Source organism: Coffea eugenioides, chromosome 11 (genome assembly GCF_003713205.1).
Source record: "Coffea eugenioides isolate CCC68of chromosome 11, Ceug_1.0, whole genome shotgun sequence".
In the NCBI taxonomy this organism is placed as follows: Eukaryota; Viridiplantae; Streptophyta; class Magnoliopsida; order Gentianales; family Rubiaceae; genus Coffea; species Coffea eugenioides.
In genome coordinates, this window is record NC_040045.1 from 26581472 (window position 1) to 26599547 (window position 18076).

General features: G+C 37.1%; 1 protein-coding gene across 1 annotated transcript; it reads left to right on the forward strand.

The window, feature by feature from the left end:
• Nucleotides 1-2111: 2111 nt before the first annotated feature.
• Nucleotides 2112-6599, forward strand: LOC113752153 (F-box protein At2g39490-like). The gene is made up of 5 exons (XM_027296286.1): nt 2112-3071; nt 3178-3336; nt 3466-3570; nt 6044-6169; nt 6246-6599. The coding sequence occupies exons 1-5, from the start codon at nt 2232-2234 to the stop codon at nt 6597-6599; spliced, it is 1584 nt and encodes a 527-aa protein (XP_027152087.1). The 5' UTR covers nt 2112-2231.
• Nucleotides 6600-18076: the final 11477 nt, after the last annotated feature.

Consider the following 18076-nt stretch of genomic DNA (forward strand, 5'->3'; position numbering starts at 1 on the left):
GATTGGCAATGCGTACGTGGGAGAGTTAGTGATGAAACAAGTAAAACAAAAGATAATAAGAAACTGTTTTTTTTTTTTTTTGGTAATAAAAAATTTGAGTGGATCCAATTTCGACCAGGACAAGAAAAATAGTAACCCCGCCAACCGTCGTCGTTTGAGGCCAATACAACCCAAGTTTGAACTTTGAAGGGGCATAGCATAATTTACTCTCAATGTTGGTGACTGCATTTCCAATCGTTAACTAGCTACAAATGCGTACGGCGCCAGCGCTACGTTCAATTATTTTGACACGGATGGACCCTCATCATTTATTTTTTTTATTATCAATGATAGTACTGTTAATCATATTCGATTCTAGAATTCATCTCATACCTCTGTCGAGCCACGTTCGAACTCACTAGACTAAATGGACGTGACTTGAAATGTGCTCAATATCGGTTTGGTGAATGAGACTTGTGATTCGAGTTTGAACTTGAATTCGATTCATTTATCACATGCGAGTCGATCTCACACGAGTTCAAGCTTGAATTCCAAATCTCAAATAATTTTTATTATCAATTTTGATGATATTCATATAAATATCACAATTCAATCACACAAGTTTTATGAAATAGCATATATGTCCTTACTTATCGATTCCAAACAAACTACTCGCATAATAAATGATTCAAGGTTGGTCGACTTATTAATTAATTAAGTATATTTCTCGTTCGAACTTGACTTGTTTACTAAAATTAATGAGTCTAGTTCAACCATTATCGAGTTGAGCTCATTTGAGCTTTTGAACTACTCGTTTCATTTAATAGCACTAATTAATGACGACTCCTCTAGTAAACTCGCCCGCTCTGTTGTTGATATATATATATATATATTTGCTACAACAATAATAGTATTTCTATAACCTAATATATTTTATTTTACAAGTAGTGGGCCTAAAAAAACTGTGTAAAGAGTTAACAAATATAGATATCTAATTAAATCAAACGGGTGTTCCGACATTACCTTTGAATTTTTTTTTTACTATAAATAGATTCGAACCCCCGATCTACGGCCTTAATCTCTTTTTGGTTCCGTGGTTGACACCGACACGGAAAATTGTTGTGGTAAGAACGAAACTTGGTATCAGTCTGGCTCCAATATATGCAAGTAATTGGCCTTTTGGAATGCTACAAAATTTGTTTTTCCTTTGATAACTGATATGGACGGTTTAGGAAGTAGATGATGCATTGAAATCTGGATGGTGGGTCATGGGTGGTTTGTGGAAATGAGCCAGAATTGGGTATAATTCTTACGCATACGAGGCCTACAGAGACATTTCGAGTCCTCCGGCCTTGTTTGGATTGTTGTTTTTCGCCGAAAAATTATGTCGTTTTTCGTGGTCACATTTTCCTATTACTTTTTTTCCTTACATACATCAAATTGCTACAGTAATTTTTCCATGAAAAATGACAAAAAATACAATCCAAATGGGGATTTTTGTTTCGAATTATATATTGCCTCGATTCCAAATACTCGAAACATTTGGTGCTATTTGGGCTGAGATAGCTTCACGGTCTTTGTCTATTTCTTGGACAAGTGGAAAATGGATAACATTGCAGTCTCCACTTTAATCACGACAAGTTACACGAATAGCAAAAGTAATTTTTTTTTTTTTTAAGACTAGCAAAAGTAATTTTAAGTCAAAGTGTTAGGAGGAAAGAGAGGGATTATAATTGAGAGGTGATCTAGATTTGCATCATGCTGAAATAATATAATATGTTTTCGTTCATCTCAAATCTACTTCTCCACCTGATAAGCATGACTCTCGTGGCTTAACCTACTTGCTTAATTTTACTTGATCAAACCAGAGTTTTAAATCGTTGCATAATTTCAGTCAAAATTTTCACGAATTTGATAAAAGTCACATTTTTATGTATTTTTCAATTCACCACTTTCACATGTTAGTGGATTTAAATTCTCCTATTAATTCCTTCTCAACCTCCTCCTTTCCTTTAAGTTTACACCAGTCTTTCAGGGATGGTCTACAGCTTAGGTTGAGCAAACTGTATCTGCCAGCAATAAATCTCCATTAATGACAAACAGGTAATCAGCTTCTCCACAGCCATACAACTTACAGCAAGGGATATCAGCCAACGAACCATTCCTCTTCACTCCTTTGATATCTATTCTCCAATTCATACCCTCCCCGTCTTTGTTTGGTTTCAAAGATAGAGCAGAGGTTTGGATTTGAGATGGAGCAAAGACTTGATCTCATCAGCGGCTTGCCGCACGATGTTCTGCTGCTCATTGTTTCAATGATCCCCTTAAAAGAAGCAATCCGAACTGCCATCCTTTCGAATGCATGGAGAAGCTTGTGGACACCATCCCAAGTAAAATTGGAGCTGGGCTCTGCCCATGATCGGTCTGCTCGGGAGAAGATAAGCCAAATCATCGGTGCATTTTCCATGTGCTATGATTATCCCGAGAAGCTAAAACTGTGTCTTCACTCTGTCGATCACACCAAGCAAAGAGCGGAGTATCCTAGATTTGAAGACGAATCATTTGCTATCGTCACGAAAGGGGCTCAGGGAGAGCTCCATTTTGATTGCTCCGGAGGACGAGAAAAGTGGAATAGTACTGAGTTCAATCTAATTCTTGAAACAGGTCGTGTGATTTGTCCAAGATTTTCTTATATCAAGAGTCTACAGCTTAGATCTGTCACCCACGTCTCCGGAAATCTGGCAGCTGATTTGTTCTCAGGTTGTCAGATTCTGGAAAGCTTGAGGCTTGAGAAGTGCAGGGGATTGCGGAAAATTGACATCAGCACAAACGATTGCCTTAAGAGCTTGACAATAATGGACTGCTCTAACATTAATAGCATCAAAGTTTCTGCTCCCAGACTCGAAGCCTTCTCCTACGGGGGAATTCTTCCAAATATTGTCCAGCTCAACGGCACACCACATCTAAATGATGCTATATTGAACTTCAAGGACGGGTTGAATTTCAGCGATTTTCATTGCGAGGATGTTTTGAATCTTCTATCCTCTATCAGGGATGTAGAAACGCTAACTATTAGCGGGTGGCTTCTTGAGGTAGTAAATTTTCTTTTTTTTTTGGGGGGGCTGTTCTCCCCTTTAATAAATTCGGGATTTTTAATGAATTCGACCTCTAAAACAATATCTCCTTTCATTTTTAAAGTGGTTGTGCACTGCGGGGGTTATTTTCGGACGACTGGAATTCAAGTTCAGCAAGTTGAAGGAGTTGGTGTGGATCGACTCTGTAATGGACGCAAGGAAGCGGGATTCCTTGGCTTGCTTCTTGAACATGACGCCCAGCTTGGAGAGACTTTTTGTCAAGGTAAGTTAAGATCAATCTTGAACTTCCTATACTAGACTGTCTTCTGCCTCGTTCGTTTCTGTCGGTACTTTTTGCATGCGTGGTTTTGACAGAATGTCAGCGATGATGGTTCTTCCAATGTTTTGACAGAATTTCTTGCCTGTGAAAATGAAACGCAGATTGACAGGGATTGCAGTCCAATCCCAAGTCCATTTTTTCAAGAATATTGGCACGAGCCTCATTTGTGCAGATCGGGTTTATCGCAGACGTAGAAATGCAAACTCGGTCCTCGTTAAATTATGTATCTGAATAAACGCATTGGAAACTTGCGTTTACGAGCAAAGAGAATGAAGTGCTTGTTTAATGGATCTTCTGCTTCAAAGGCAGTTAAAATCTCAAGGTAGATTGTGATCTCGAAGACCCTCTACTCAACTCACCTCATCCAATCATGAAGTCATCTCTTACTTAAGGAACTCAAACAACATGTCCTTCTCCTTTAAGATGGTCTAATGATGACCACGACATCTGAGCAACAAGGCATCTTTCTGGACAAAAGAAATCTACTTGTGCCTCTTGTTCCATAAGAGGATGAACATGTGCATTAAAAGGAGCCACGCTCTGAGTCAACTCCTATTCCACAAGAAAAAGAACCACAAACTGAGTCCACTCCTCCCACTGCTGAAGTCCATGCCTCAAGCTCTTAGCCTACTCCTCATGATCCCTCGACTTCAAACAAAGGCAAGGCTCCATCTATTGAGACTAGTGAAGCCGATGATGAAGAAGCTAAGGATGAGCTGGATCCATCTCAGTTTCATCTTGCAAGAAGAAGACCTGGGTCATCCAAAATCACAATTTAGTCACTCTAGGGGCATTTGCACTTCATATTAGGATGCATTTACTTAATCTTTTGTACTTTCTCTTTTGATATTTCAAGTACTCTGTACTAATGGATCTTGGTTAACATTGATGGTTTTTAGTTGAATAACTAATGTACTTTGGTTGATATTTCTCTGGTTGGTACTTCTTTTATTATTAATTCTCTGTTCTTGGCTGATGATTGCTGAATTTTGGTATGATGATGATTGCTGAATTCTGGTATCAATTCTCTGATTTTTGGTATAAATTCTCTGTTATGGATACTACATTATGGATTATGATTGTTTTACTCTCCAATTCTATGATGACAAAAAGGGGAAGAAATGGATGCATGTGTAAGGGAGAGTTATTCTGAGGGGGAGATCTTCTGATAGTTTGAATTGATACTTCAAAGTTTTGAATGCGATAAGTGAGAGGGGGCTTTTGCTCATTTTTTTCCTTCTTTTCATCTATTATTTTGTAATCATCAAAAAGGGGGAGAATATTGATCTTGGTCCCTATCTTGTGATGTTTACAAAACAATTGGATGATACGAATATCTCTTCAAAAAATACTTTCAACTATGAAGCAAACCTGATTCAAAGAACAAGAGCAATTAAAAGAGATAAAGGAATTTGAAAGCTGTCGGACGCTCGTGAAGACAACACCGGACGTCCGATAAATAATGCAGCACTTCGGACGCATGAAATACTCGATCACTGGATGTCCGAAGAAATTAAGAAATTCTCTCTAGCTCACTGTCTGCTTTCAGACGCAAGCATCAAAGACACTGGACGTCCGAAAGAATTGAAAAAAAATTTTCAGACTCACCATCTACTTTCGGATGCAAGCATCACAGATACCGGACGTCCGAAAGAATTGAATGAGATTTTTCAAACTCACTGCCTGCTGTCGGACACAAGTATCGAAAGTATTGGACGTCCGATACTCCCAACGGCTAGTTGACTTTTCAGCTGCTTTCTATCCGTTGGAAGCATTAATGGGGTACCTTTTTGGTCTCATATAAATAGTGCATGGTCAACCAGTTTGGAAGAACTTTTTTACATTGAGAATAGGAAAGATCAAGAGTAGTTTTAGTGAGAAAACACTCTACAAGTAAGATTTGTACTCTTTGTTGTGTAAAATTCGTGTAAACTTTTCTTATGTGAGAAAAATACTTCAATAGTATAGTTTGTGAAGGTTATCCTAAGTGATAGTAAAATTTCCTAACTTGACCGAGTGTATCTTAGGGCAAGGAGAAAGTGATCATTCCTTTGTACACAATGATTGGTTATTTTTTATCAACTTGAAAAAGCTCGTTCTATAAAGTGATATTCAAGTTCAAGAGGAATTCGGTAGTCAAATTGGTTTGTTATTCTTCCCTTATTATTTACTATCTTGTGAACCTTAATTGCTTATCTCTTCTACTCTCAAGTAATCTTGCTCTCTTACTAATTGTTTCATTGAGTGGTTACCTAGAAAAGAGAGTAAATTTCATATTAAACAAAAAAATGTCTTATAACCTGATTAGTTTTTAAATAACCTAATTCATCCTTCCCTCTTAGGTTGTCTTCGATCCTAACAATCCTAAATCTATGGTTGACTGGTGGATCTCTATTAAGTTGGAATGAGTGCATGAGTCTTGACGATAGTTGGGCAGGCGCCCCGTTGATACCCTAGGGCTCGTTCAAGGAAAATGTGGGGCCGTCACAGTTGGTATCAGAGCTCTAGGTTTGAAATACCTGAAATAGTGTTAGGAGTTTTGAGTCATGAACTTTCGATCACAGAAATTCGTGATAAACCTTAAGTTAGATTTTTGAATGGCACCAGTAATTTTAAGGACCTAACCTTGAGTCTTGTGGGTTGTTTGTAGGAAATGAACAGTGACAGCGACAGTGATAGGATCGAGGGACCTCCCCCACTGATTCGGTTTCAGATGGTCAGAGGTGGACCCCCCTACGGTGGTCACCTGCCAGGTGGGTTAGGACATGCCCGTGCCGTGAGAAGTTCTCCTACCCTAATCACGTGGTATTGGGGGTAGTTGAGGAGAGAAAACAATTGACCCATGAGCTCAGAATAGCTCGAGCAGAGAGGGAGGTAATGAGGGCCACATAGAGGCACAAGTTGCCAAGATTCAGGAGTTGGAAATTAGGGTTCTCGAGGAGTATCAGAGGGTTGACACCTCTCACGCTCAGCTTCAGGCGATCAATGGGCGTCTTATTCGAGTTGTAGAAGAGGTGAGAGACCGTGTGGACAGTATTCTAGTGGAGTATGGGACCATGGCCGATCACATAAAGGAGGTCATGGGTGGAGGAGGAGCTGGGGATACTACCTCTAGTGATGAGGAGGAGATAGGGCCCATGGAGGTGGAGCCCGAGGAGGATCCTTCTGAGAATGTGGGATCTACTAGCTCGATCCAGTTACACTAGTGACCTTCTGATCTTTTGATTTTAGATAAGGATTTAGAAGGGGTGATCCTCGCCTTGAGACCTTTTGTATTTTGTTGCATGTACCTCTATATTTTGAGGCACTTGGATGCCTATGTCTTGTACTTGCCATTATTGAATAATTTTATGAACTCTTGACTTGTAATATAACTTTTAGTTTATGTGAAGAATTATGCTTTCATTTCAAGTGTTCTTGCAACTTGCATATGTTTTTAAATGTCTATGCTGATTTACCCTCTTTTAATTATGCGTTTAAACTCTTGCTAAAAATGGATCAGCGAGAACGTAGACGGTGTCGTGGACGTGGATGTGGGTTTCGGTAATCCCGCACTCCCGAGAGAGATGAGGGATCAGCGACCGATCCAGACCAAAATCCTAGGAATGAAGAGGGTGATCAAGTGGCTACAGCTCTTAACCGTATAACTGATGTGCTCGAGCGTCTAGCTGAGCGTCAAGACCCTAAACCAGTCAACCCGCCTAGAAACCACGAGAGAGGTGAGGATAGAGTTCTAGAGCATTTTCTAAAGTTCACCCCACCTATATTTCACCGAGGATCTGACCCCGAAGATTCAGAAAATTGGTTTGAAAAGATGGTAGAAATTTTTGCCGCCCTAGATTATGCCGAGAAGAGGCAGGTGACTTCGTCGTCTTCTAGTTCGAGGGAGCGGCGCGCTCATGGTGGAATATTATTAGGACGAAATGAAACAGAAAACAAACCCCCCGAACTTGGACAAACTTTGAGAGTGAGTTTAATGCCAAGTTCCTCCCGCTAATGACACAAGAAAAGAGGAAGGATGACTTTATTAGGTTGAAACAAGCGTTGCTAAGTGTAGCCGAGTATGAGGAACGATTCACCAAACTTTTCAAATTTGTCCCTGAACTAGTGGTCACAGAAAGCAAAAGGATAAGGAAATTTATTCAAGAGTTAAATGTGGAAATCAAAAAGTCCCTAGTAGCAGCCCAGATCACCACTTTTATAGTTGTCTTGGATAAGGCACAAAGGGTAGACAATGCTAAACACCAATCCAAAATCTTTCATGCTAGAAAAAGGGGTAACTCAAGCAATGCTCTTGGACTGTCCGAGAAGTCTACCCAACCCCTTAAAATGGAAAGAGGGGTTGGATGAGTGAGGATGCTCAGAAAATCAGGAGGAGCTCCATCAAGGGGAGTCCCGCCAAAAGGAAATCAGAGTGGGCGAGGTCAGTCGAAAGGGAATTCTTAAACTGGTCAGGCCATGACCAAGGTTTGTAAAATCGGGATTCTACGTAAGATCGATTTTAGCTTCACAGGATTGGATCGTAGGATCGGACCGTAGAATCGTAAGATCCCACCAAAAGTTTCTAAATTTACTAAATTAATGAACGTAAAATTCATATACCATTTTGTACACTCTAAAAGATATCAAATAAATTACTTATAAACATATAGCATTTTTAACCTACTGTTTGACAAGTAATAAAGAAAAAGAACATAAACAGTTATAAATTATGATTTCAAGTTTTAAAATCAAATGCTTTATAGTTTACACAATAATAATTTGAAATATAGAATAATCATCAACCTCCACAAACACTAAAAAGTCGAAACTTCCAAAATTCAAGATTTTCAACATGAAAATTAACTATTAAAATGTCATCTGTCAACTTTAAACAAACATGAAAAAATAAATAATAACGATTATCATTTTCAAGCATCATAACAATTCAAAAATACATTCATTTATAACCAATCATTTTCATCATTTTCATCAAATTCATCATCCCATAATCCATATTATTAAAATCATTATTTTCCCAATCATTTTCGCCATCCCAATTCTCTTGGAATCCATCTTCGACATTAACTTCATCACCATCTAAATTAGTATCCAGATCATTAATTCCCATTTGAACATCATTTTCGAGAACCATATCAAGGTAATCATCATTTTGACGGTCAAATTCTGCCGAAGGCCCATCATCCTCATCAATAACATGAATCTCTTTCATTTTATTAACTTGTCTTCTACAGGCATGGGTTTCATGACCTTCATGATCATCTGAAAAAATAAATAATAACAATAAAAGTTACTAAAAATAAGAGAACCTACAAAATAATGCTATAAAAACTAAAAAAGATGATAAAATTTATACTTAAATTGAAACAAAGAAAGAAACTTACAAGCTCTCTGCACATTTCTTGTAAGTATTTCAATTTCATCATCTCCATTTCCCTCTTCATCTGAAGTATCACATATGGGATTATCATCTAGAACTCGCAATCAGCTATGTTCTCTTGGAAGAGTTAGATTTTCTTTTTCTGTCACTCATTCATCATCTGAAGGCAAATCCTCAAAAGGAATTTCTTCCGTAATACGTTGCCTTTGTCTTTGTCTCTCTCTCAATTTCAAGTTGTACATCACAAATACAAGATCATTTATTCTTTTCTGAGCTAAACGGTTTCTTCTCTTGGAGTGTACCTATTAAAATTGAAAGAATTTATACTATAAACTTAAATTCAAATGCTAAACAAAATATTATATTATATGAAAACGTTATTACCAATTCAAATGCACTCCAATTTCGCTCACATTCAGAAGAACTACAAGTTAAACTGAGAACTCGAACGGCAAAATTTTTCAACTCTGGACATTCATCCCTATAAACATTCATCCCTATAAGATTCCCACAATCAGCTGTAAAAAATTAAAATAAATAATAAATTAATAAAGATTTTAAAGGTAAAAAATGTAAGTTTAAATAGTAACTAACTAGGAGATTTATTGTTTCTTGTTAGTACAGCATTCTCATAGCCAAATAATCCATGTGCATGTTGAAAATCATCTAATTGCAAATCAATTTTCACCCTTTCATTGGATTCGGGAACCATCTTCGCAATGCAATCATAAAGTCCACGTTTTACATTTGCATCGGGCTGAAAATTTGGACTATATTGAAATTGAGAATTCAAATAGTAACCCGTGGCATGCAAAGGATGACTCAATTGATCTTCCCATCTTTTATCAATGATAGCAAATGTTGATTCATATCTAGCATATAAACATGAGTTTAGTAAAAAAATAACTAAAGTAAAATCATTCTAATATCCAACATAGAAATTAAAAATGAATTTATAATTAATATGGAAACTTATTTAAAATTTACCTCTTTCGAACATTGTTCACATTTTATTTGATTTCTTCTTTCGCCTAATCAATAGCTTTATAGAGAAAACTCATGGCAGGTTTTTCATCAGAATCCACCATTCTCAATACTTTGATGAGAGGTGAAACTATCTTTAAACATAGCTCCACATTTGGCTAAAATTGTTGATTATCAAAAATAATGCTTTCAATTTTTTTCCCTTTCTTCTCCTAGCATATGTACTTGTTTTCCACTTATCCGAAGAGAAAAAAGTAAACAAATTCCCTTTCAACTCGCTTAGACGTTTCATAGTCAAATATGAAGTAGCAAAGCGAGTAACTCCAGGCCTAATCAACTCCTTGCCATTTGTGAACTCTTTCATCCAATTAATAACTGTACCCCATGAATAAATATATGTGACCACTGATTTTGCTTTTTGTATTGTGACTTTGTGGAGCGAATCAAACTTTTGAAAATCTTCAAACATTAGATCAATGCAATGAGCAGCACAAGGGGTCCAAAATAATCTTTTTTTCTTTTCCATCAATATTTTTCCAACTGCCTTATAATTAGAAGCATTATCGGTGATGACCTGCACAACATTATCCTCTCCAATTTTTTTCACAATACCATCTAACAATTCAAATAACTTTTGAACTGTTTTTGAAATATCAGTGGTGTCTATAGAAGAAAAGAACACAGTACCAGCTGTACTATTTACAAGAAAATTGTTCATTGTTCTCTTTCTTTGGTCAAACCACCCATCGGACATAATAGTACAAGCAGTTTTTTTCCACTCTATTTTGTAGGTATTGAGCAAGCTCAATGTCTCTTTCACCTCTTTTTTCAAAAATGTCACTCTCATTTCATGGTACGAAGGTGGTTTAAGCTCTTTTCCATATCCTCCTAATTTTTTAATCATTAAAGGAAACAAAGGGTTATTTACGGCATTAAATGGAATGGCACTTGTATAAAACTACCTAGCCATGATTTGACAAACTTCATCTCTATCTTGTTTCTTTCATTTCTCATTTATGGTTGTTTGTCTTATATTCGACCCCCCAGGTTTTCTCACAACAAAATTTTCGATCGAACATTTCTTAGCCCGCTTAACTTCTCCTTCTTCTTCTTGTAAATCATACATGGTACTAAGCCTTTGTTTTTTTCCCTTGATTCCTCAGAGCTTGCACTTAGTAAGTCAAACATTTGTGTTCTACATCTTTAGGAACGCTAGGACATGGTTCAACATTTACATGTGTAGAAGCTAAATGATGCTTAAGCCTATAAACACCACCTGCTCGAGTAATCTCACAGCATTTACACTGAACTTGTTTTTTGTTAGCATCAATTTCAATTCCATGATCTCACCCAGGATCCGATCGAGCACCCGGTGCATTTTTTCTACTTTGTTTCTTTGAAGCGGAAGAAGACATTTAAACACTGCCAAATATGTTAGCATATTCACAAGGAACCAGCCATGATATCCGAATCAAACATATTACATACATATAAGAAAGTCAAACTAATGATAAATGTACAAGTGAACATACACTTAAAGAAACACAAAAAAAAGACTGATTATTTCATAGTTAGGTAACAAAATAGATTTTAACACCCTTAATCATAGTGATAACAAGTTAACAACCCAAGAAAAAACTTGTCTAGAAACTTTAACAGTGATTTAATCCAACCATTATATAGTGTAACTAGTAACCACTAACCACCAATTTTTCTCACCAAAAAACTACCTTTACCTCCCATGTGTTCTTAATTTTTCAAGAAGCACATTTTCCAGGTGATACTTCTATTACTGACCCTTGATACTAATCCAAAATACTAATAACTCAATGCAATTTATCAGTCTTAATCCCATAGTGAGTATCGTAATAGGCCAGCAACCTAAAAATCTAGTGAAAATCTAGAACGTAACATTTTTAGTTTCTGATATTAAAACAAAAATGAAAAGTGGAAACACGAGATAATTTATATTCCAATCCAGAGCAGCCTAACTTTGAAATAAAATACTTCTTAGTTTCATGATAATTTGAACACGAGATAATTTGAACCAATGCTTCTTAGTTTCATGATAACCCCAACAAAGAATGACAAGGAAATAAAATGTTGCAATTAAAGGTTGAGCTCCCTGGAACAAGTCAACAGGATCGATAGATAGCAAGCAAGGAAGAAATGAATCCTTTTGGAAGTTCATCAAAATGGAAGAAAAATATAAGGAGATATACAAAGCCAAATCTTGATATCTTAGAATGGAAGCTGATAGCAGTCCAAACTCCAAAGCTCATAAAAAAAAACTCACAGGAGGAGAAAGGAGGAAAAGGGGTCGGAGAGAGAGGAACAGTAGAGACGGCCTGCAGTTCACCTCTGCCCAATTCAACTCTGCGGCTCTGCCCAATTCACCTCTGCCGAAATAACTAAATGCAATTCACCTTTGTCCAGTTCACCTCCACCAAATTTGTTTGGAATCAAGATGGAAAAGAAGCTTGATGTAGAGATGGGGAAGAAATTGCTCTATCCTAAATGCCCTAATTTGGTTTTGGTAGAATGGGTTTTGGTGGAATGAAAAGTCCCTTTGTCTTTCTCGGTTTCATTAATTCATTCCCAAAGCCATATGACCCGTGAGAATCTTTATTGTGTTTTTTTGACTTTTGAGACAAATTTTCACACAATTGCAATTAAAGGTTGCAATTTTTTGATAAATTATAAACTTGCCCCAATATTTTCATTTTGTTACAAAATTTAGCCTCATTTTTCTAAAACTTGCAAATTTTCATAGTATCGCAATAGGATCGTAGGATCGTACGATCCTACATGCGATCCTACAGATCCCATGCAAAATGAGGTATTTTTCGATTTTGAATACAATCCAGATCGCGATTTTGACAACATTGGCCGTGACTCCTCGTGTGACTTATGGATATTGTAGCAAGTCTAACCACACTGAGACCGAGTGTTGACGAAAGCAAGGAAAGTGCTTACTCTGCGGTAGTGTCGAGCATCAGATCTCGAGTTGTCCTAATGCCTCTAAGAAAGGAGGGAATACTCAGTAGCCTGCTAGGTCCGCTTCAAAGCAGTCAAGTGCCGGAGGGAACCGACCAAAAGTGCCAACTAGGGTTTATGTCTTAAACAATTAGCAAATCCCTAACCCAACTGAAATGGTGGAAGGTACGATCCCCATTTTTCATCATCTAGTTAGAGTTTTAATTGATCCCTAAGCAACACATTCATTCATAAATCCTATCTTTATGAATGGTATAGATATAAAGTGTGATTCCTTACATTTTGATTTGAGAGTTAAAACTCCTACGTGGGACCAGTGCCTAATTGCTAGTAAGTTTATAGAAATTCTAAGATTTGGATTGGTGAGAGGAAATTGTTGGCAGACCTAATGAGTCTAGCAATTAAGGAATATAATGTGATACTTGAGATGGATTGGTGGGCTCGATACTATGCTCAATTGGATTGTAAGATGAAAGGGGTAGACTACCATCGTCTACCCTAATTTTAGAGATTTGAACTATGAAATTGTTGAGTAGTGGGGTTAAAGGATATCGAGTCTTTCTTATAAATACACATGAGGATAAGGTGAAGTTAGAAAATGTTCTAGTAGTGAAGAAATTCCCCGATGTCTTTTTCTAGAAATTAGAGACATTGCCTCCGGAGAGAAAAATAGTGTTTAAAATTGATGTAACTCCGGGGACAGCACATATCTCTAAGACGCCTTATAGGATGGCTCCAGCTGAATTGAAAGAATTGAAGTTGCAGTTGCAAGATTTATTAGAAAAAGTGATTCACTGTAGGGAGCTCCGGTGCTCTTTGTTAAGAAAAAAGATGGAAGTTTAAGACTATGCATAGACTATCAAGACTTGAACAATGTGATCATTAAGAACAAATACCCTTTGTCTCACATAGATGAGTTATTTGACCAACTGCAAGGGACCATGGTATTTTTCAAGTTGGATTTGAGGCAGGGCTATTACCAGTTGAGGATCTTAGAAATGGATGTGCCTAAGATCGCTTTCAATTCGAGATATGGGCACTTTGAATTTGCAGTTATGCCTTTTGGGTTAACTGATGCGCCAACAGCATTTATAGACTTGATGCATCGGGTCTTTAAACCGTATTTGGATCAATTTGTGATAGTATTCATAGATGACATATTGGTGTACTCTAAGTCTCGAGAAGATCATGAACGACACCTGAGGACAGTCTTGCAAACCCTGCGAGAGCACCAACTTTTTGCTAAATTCAATAAGTGTGAGTTTTGGTTGGAAGAAATAGCCTTTCTAGATCATATAATCTCTAAGGAAGGGATTACTGTGGATCCAACTAAGGTAGGAGCCATTTTTAAGTGGAAACAACCAGAAAATCCTATCGAAATTCGAAATTTCTTAGGATTAGTAGGGTATTACCGTCAATTTATCAAGGACTTTTCTTAGATCGCGAAACCCCTAACCGAGTTGACTAAGAAGTATGGCAAGTTCATATGGGATTTTAAATGCGAGAAAGGGTTTCAGGAGTTGAAGAAGTGTTTGACTGAGACACCTGTATTAGCATTGCCGAATGGAGGAGATGGTTTCATGGTTTATACAGATGCTTTAAAGGATGGTTTGGAATGTGTGATAATACAAAATGAAAAAGTAATTGCGTATGCCTCCCGTAAGTTGAAACCTCATGAGCAGAATTACCCGACCCATGATTTGGAGTTAACGGCAGTGGTGTTTGCCTTGAAAAAGTGGAGACATTATCTGTATGGGGTGACTTTCGAGATTTTACTAATCATAAGAGTCTTAAGTATTTATTTTTCCAGAAGGAGTTGAATTTGAGACAATGTAGATGGGTGAAATTTTTGAAAGATTATGACTGTACGCTTAACTACCACCCTGGAAAAAGTAATGTAGTGGCAGATGTTCTGAGTCGTAAAGTACAAGTGGCCAGTTTGATGGTGAGAAAATGACACATGCTAGAGGAAGTTAGTGTTTGGAACCCGCGTCTTGAGCTACAGAGGGTGATTTTTGGGAATATCACTGTGATGTCTAACTTGTTAGATCGAATCAAAGAAACTCAAAAATGAGACCCTAAGGTACAAAAATGGATTGAGAAAGTTCAAAAAGGGGAAAAGTCTGACTTCAATTTGGGGACCGATGGAATGTTAAGGTTTAGAAATCGTCTAGTGGTGCCAAAAGATGAACGACTAATGAACAAAATTTTTCACAAAACTCACCATTCCAAGTATACGGTGCATCCTGAAGGTAATAAGATGTATCATGACTTGAAAAGTCTCTATTGGTGGAAAAATATGAAAAGAGAAATTACCCAATTTGTTCGGACCTGTCTCACTTGTCAACAAGTTAAAGCCGAACATCAGAACCTGTCTGGGTTATTATAGCCCTTAGAGATACCTGAGTGGAAGTGGGAGAATATCACTATGAATTTCGTATCAGGGTTGTCAAGGATTCAGAGAGGTTACGACGCTATTTGGATAATAGTGGATCGGTTGATCAAATCTGCTCACTTTTTACCGATTAGTATGAAGTATTCCTTGGAAAAATTGACTAAGTTGTACTTGGATGAAGTTATAAGGTTGCATAGGATACCGGTAAGTATAGTATCAGATCGGGACCCTTGTTTTGTGTCTTGATTTTGGCAAAAGATGCAAGGAAATTTAGTGACTAAGTTGAATTTTAGTACCACCTACCACCCGCAAACAGATGGACAATCAGAAAGGACGATCCAAACCCTAGAGGACATGTTGAGGTCTTGTACTTTGGATTTTGGAGAAAATTGGAGTCAGTACCTTACGTTGGTGAAATTTGCTTATAATAACAGTTTTCATTCCTCAATACAAATGGCTCCTTACGAAACCCTTTATGGTAGAAAGTGTCGATATCTGATTCATTGGGACGAAATTAGAGAAAAGAAAATTTTGGACCCGACTACCGTGTCTTGGATTGAGAAAACCTTTGAGAAAGTGAAATTAATACGTCAAAGGATTCGAACGGCTCAATGCCGCCAAAAGAGTTATGCAAATAATTGAAGGAAAGATTTAGAGTTTGAGATTGGAGATAAGGTGTTCTTTAAGATTACACCTTTGAAAACAAGCCTAATGGCGGGAAAAGGAAAGAAGTTGCAACCGAGATTTGTAAGGCCCTATAAGGTTATCCAGCGCGTAGGGAACGTGGCTTACAAGTTGGAATTATCCTTGAGCTTATCTAGAATTCATGATGTCTTCCATGTCTCCATACTTAAGAAATATCATCCCTACCCGTCTCATGTGTTGCGACCGAAAAAAGTGAAAATTTATGAGAATTTTTCATATTAGGAAAAACTGGTAAAACTCTTAGATCGAAAAATGAAGGAGTTAAGACATCAGTAAATCCTTCTAGTGATTGTCTTATGGAGGAATCATGGAATCGAGGAAGCAACTTGGGAAGTTGAAGAGGAGATTCGAAAGAAATATCCAGAGTTATTTGTAAATCAATGTATGAATTTCAAGAACGAAAATTTTTTAAGGGAGGAAGGATGTCAAGACCCAAAATTCTCTTTTACTGGCTTATCTATTTATTTATTCATTTGCTCCAATTAATTTATTTCATTCATTTTAATTGCATCTGCATGGTACATTGTCTCATTTTATATTTTTAACACGTTTGCCCTTAAACTTAATTTTTCTGTCGCCCAATTACTAAAAATTTGAGAAAATGCATTTTTTGCGGCAATATTTGATCAGAGAGTGCAGTGGTCTTGCAGAGTTAAGAATGATCAACTGTAGACTAAGAAAAGTTAATTGAGAGATTAGAGGTGGGTGACTTGAGTTAAACTCAATTAGGAGTATTAATGAACCACTATTCAATTGTTGACTTTTGCACCATAAAAAGTGGCTTTATGTCACTTCTTTCTTTCACAATTTCACATCACAAAAACATACAAAACTCACTCTCTCTTCCTCTCTCTCTTGGCCGAAACCCTCTCCTCTCCTTTAGCCAAGAAAATATCATCTTCTTCCTCTCAATCTTGCTCACTAATCTTGCTCCCAAACTTGCTCACATCTTTGGTCATCTTCAAGTTTGGTAGAAGATTTGGTGGAGAGAAGATTCTTGGAGGTTTAGTGCTTGGTTTCTTGAGGTTTTTTTTGCTACCCTTGGAAGAAAGTAACCTGTCTAAACTCCAATCTTTCTTTCATCCATTAGTTGAATTTTAGCTAGATACACTTGGGGTTATTGAAGGGTTTTATGAACCTTGACATTAGGCAGCATGCCTTGAGGATTTTCTTGCTTTCTTGACTTGCTCTTAGGAAGATGCCTTGAGGGTTGATATGCTTGATTCGGTTGGATGATCATATGATATAGCATGGATTCTTGGCTTTCTTGATGGCTTGATTTTACCTCTTTAATAGCTTGCAAGATTAGGGTTTTGTTGGTTAATAATGGACTTGCTTTGTTGGTTATTTTGGTGACACGAAAAGTGAGTTATAATGCTTGAATTTTGGTGCAAAAATTTCAGTTTTGAGGCCCGCTCTTTGGACGAAAATGGTGCTGAAAATTTCTGATGTTAGTGACCCCTTTTGTAGCTTAAAATCTTAGCCAAAAACTGGTTTTGGTGAAGCCTCCTTGGCCGAGATTCAAGGCTGAAAATTTTTAGTTTTTGAGCCATTATTTTGGTTGGAATTGATAGCTAAAATTTCAGGTTTTAAAGCCTCTTGTTGGCCGAGACTTTGAGGACCAAATTTCAAGTTTTAGAGCTTCATTTTAACTCAAACAATGTACTGAAATTTCTGGTTTTAAAAGCCCCAATTTAGCTCCAAACTTGGAGGTCAAAAATTCTGGTTTTGAGGCCATACTTGTGGTCGAAAGTTTGAGCAGCAAATTTCAATTTTGGAGCCTCTTCTTGAGCTAAAATCTTGCTAAAACAATGGCCTTAGATTCAGCTTGATTGGAGCAATTAAGGTGGCATTAAACGAAAGGAAAAGAGAAAGGTTTCACAAGTAGTTTGCTGGAATTTTCGTGTTTTAGGTTTTAAAAACCAGTTTTTGAAAAACTGTTGTATCTTGGTGTAGAAAAATCCAAATTGAGTTTTGTTTGTTGCATTTGAAACTAGACTTGAAATTCTTTTAGTGGTAAAAATTTCCGGGCTAGTTCGATTCTTATGAATTTTGATGAATTTTCAAAATTCACTGAAATTCAAGACTGTTTTGCTCGGTTTTTGCTGAAGCAGCAATTTGGAACTAAAATTTGACTGGTTTCTGATTCGAATCTAGTAGAAGTGTCTTCTAGTTTGTTGAGTCTATTTTTCAACAGTATAATATTTGCAATTTTTGGACTT